At 47.7% G+C, this 2,500-nt stretch overlaps 1 protein-coding gene across 1 annotated transcript in view; it reads left to right on the forward strand.

Annotated features, from left to right (window-relative positions):
* Positions 1-2,500, forward strand: part of wiza (WIZ zinc finger a) — a 10,010-nt gene that overhangs the window by 6,774 nt on the left and 736 nt on the right. Inside the window, exons 5-9 of the mRNA XM_060869134.1 lie at positions 366-827; positions 951-1,202; positions 1,608-1,822; positions 1,906-2,074; positions 2,350-2,500. Of these exons, the coding sequence (XP_060725117.1) occupies positions 366-827; positions 951-1,202; positions 1,608-1,822; positions 1,906-2,074; positions 2,350-2,500 (1,249 nt within the window). The remainder of the gene's footprint in view (positions 1-365; positions 828-950; positions 1,203-1,607; positions 1,823-1,905; positions 2,075-2,349) is intronic.

Here is a 2,500-nt window from a genome sequence, read left to right on the forward strand (position 1 = left end):
GTGGGAGTGTCTGTGTGTGTGTGTGTCTGGGAGTGTCTGTGGGAGTGGCTGTGTGTGTGTGGGAGTGTCTGTGTGTGTGTGTGTCTGGGAGTGTCTGTGTGTGTGTGTGTCTGGGAGTGTCTGTGGGAGTGTCTGTGTGAGTGTGGGAGTGTCTGCCTGTGTGTGTCTGGGAGTGTCTGCCTGTGTGTGTGTGGGAGTGTCTGTCTGTGTGTGTGTGTGTGTCTGGGAGTGTGTGCGAGCTATAGCGTGTGTGAGTATCTGCATGCGAGTGTGTGCGCGTGAGTGTGTGTGTGTGTGTGTGAGAGAGATTCTGTTCAGCCCAAACCTCAGTGCTGCTTGAGTCATGTACGGTTATTTCCTGTCAGGTGATTCATCAAAAATTGCGACCTGTGAGTTTTGCGGGGAGAATTTTAAGAAGACTCAGAGTTTGGCGAGCCACGCCCGCTCTCACCTGCGCCAACTCGGTGTCACTGATTGGACAGCTTGCGGCTCACCGATGGCAACGCTTAGAGAGATAATGGCTCACCGTAGCTGTAGTAGTTTATCTCGACCTATTCAGACCACACCCTTGACTCCAGCTCAAGCCAAGTCTCCATCTGAAGCTCCACCCACTCCTGCACCAGGTCCCACCACAGACCGAGTGCCAAAAGCTAGAAAGGGCTCGAGGATGGTCGTGTCTAAACCGAAGGAAGAGCCGATGGAGTTGGACATCTCTGCTGAACAATCCACAAAAACTACACCTACACCTCCATCTCACATAAATGTAACTAGTGACCAATCAGCTGCTGATCACACTACAGTTCCAGCCAGTCACAATATAACTACAGGCAAGTGTTCGACTTCTTGTGGAGATATGTTAATGTTACTGTGATAACACACTGAACACATTATTTACTATAATTTACTATTATTATTTAGATAAATAAGTTGTGTGTTTTTGTTTGTTTCAGTCCCCAAGGTGGAGGTGGGCGTGGCCGAGCCGGTGAAGTGTGAATACTGTGGTGATTTGTTCGATAGCCGTAAAGCTCTATCATGCCACGCCCGTGCTCATCTGCGCCAACTTGGAGTGAAGTGGGCACCATGTGCTTCTCCCATCGACACACTGCATGAGCTCATGATCAGAGAAGGTGAAGGGCAAGGGTTCGAAAACACACCATCACCTGTGGACTTCTGCAGAGAGAAAACAGAGACAGACCCCACAGGTACCTCTGCCACGCCATTACTTTTATAAAGTATAACTGTAGTAGTGCTCAGGGAAAGTTGGTCTAGAACAACGTTTAATAAAGCTGTTAAGAACCATTCAGACCTCATGGTCTGGGTTTGTGTGTGTGTGTTTGTGTGTGTTTGTGTGTGTTTGTGTGTGTTTGTGTGTGTTTGTGTGTGTTTGTGTGTGTTTTTGCTCCTCTGAATCAAGGGTAAAAAGGTAGCGCTATATATTATAGCTTCTCAGCCTGTTGGCTCTGTGGCCCCCATCAGAAAACCACTGTTCATGCTGCAACACTTAATACAGAAAAAAGTTCAAACAGAAAGAAGATAAAAGACCAGAAAGATTAATTAGAGATTAGATTAATGATGATTTTGTGTGTGTGTGTGTTTTGCGGATGCAGCATGTGAGGCTACCTGTGAGCTCTGTGGATTTGACTTTGAAAACAGGAAAGCATTAGCCAGTCATGCACGTGCACACCTCCGCCAGCAGGGTGAGCAGTGGAGCTCCAGCCAGTCGCCAATTGCTGCCCTCAGCCAGTGGATGAGCAGAGAGCCTGAGAAGGTTGCTGCTCTTCATCAGCTCTACATGCAGGGGACGTTACCGCAGATCCGCAAGGTACACACAGAGACATGGACAAAATATTCAGGACTGTCCTGCAGTATTGATGATTAAACTGTGTGTGTGTGTGTCTGAGACAGAGACGTGTCTGCTCTCCATTTCGCTCCTCTGATGCTGACTCTGCCTGCTCTGGTGTAAGTCGCCCTTCTCCTGCAGCTCGTCAGGGCAAAACAGGTCTCTCTTGCTCTTCCTCCTCCCGTAGGAAATTGTCATCCCATCGCTCGGCCCCCCACTCAGCTGTGGATCGTGGTAATGAAAACTGATGGCCTTCCTGTTTAATTTTAATGACCCATTTCTGATTAGTTAGTGTATATTATTAAAAAGACATGTTAGTACTGTACATTTCCCTGCTTTTTAGTGCTAGTTAGTGTATAACAGCGTCTAAACCCTGCCCTGAGTGTTAGTGTGTTCTGTGTAAGGACACCAAGTAGAGTCTGAGTCATAGTTTTACTTCATTAGCCTCTTTTGTAACAGAAACAAATTTTAAAGGTATATTATCTGTGTGGTTCTCCTGCTACCTGCAGGTTCTGATTGTCGGCCTTCTAAACGGCCTTCACTCAGAATGGAGGGGGCGGAGTCTCTAAAGCGCATGGGTAATGCCCCCTCTTTGGTGCCCCGCCCACCAGAAACCAGTCTGGTTAAAGTGGTGGGGAAAATCTATTCACTGAAGTGCAG

This window comes from Tachysurus vachellii, chromosome 4, assembly GCF_030014155.1.
Source record: "Tachysurus vachellii isolate PV-2020 chromosome 4, HZAU_Pvac_v1, whole genome shotgun sequence".
Classification (NCBI taxonomy): Eukaryota; Metazoa; Chordata; class Actinopteri; order Siluriformes; family Bagridae; genus Tachysurus; species Tachysurus vachellii.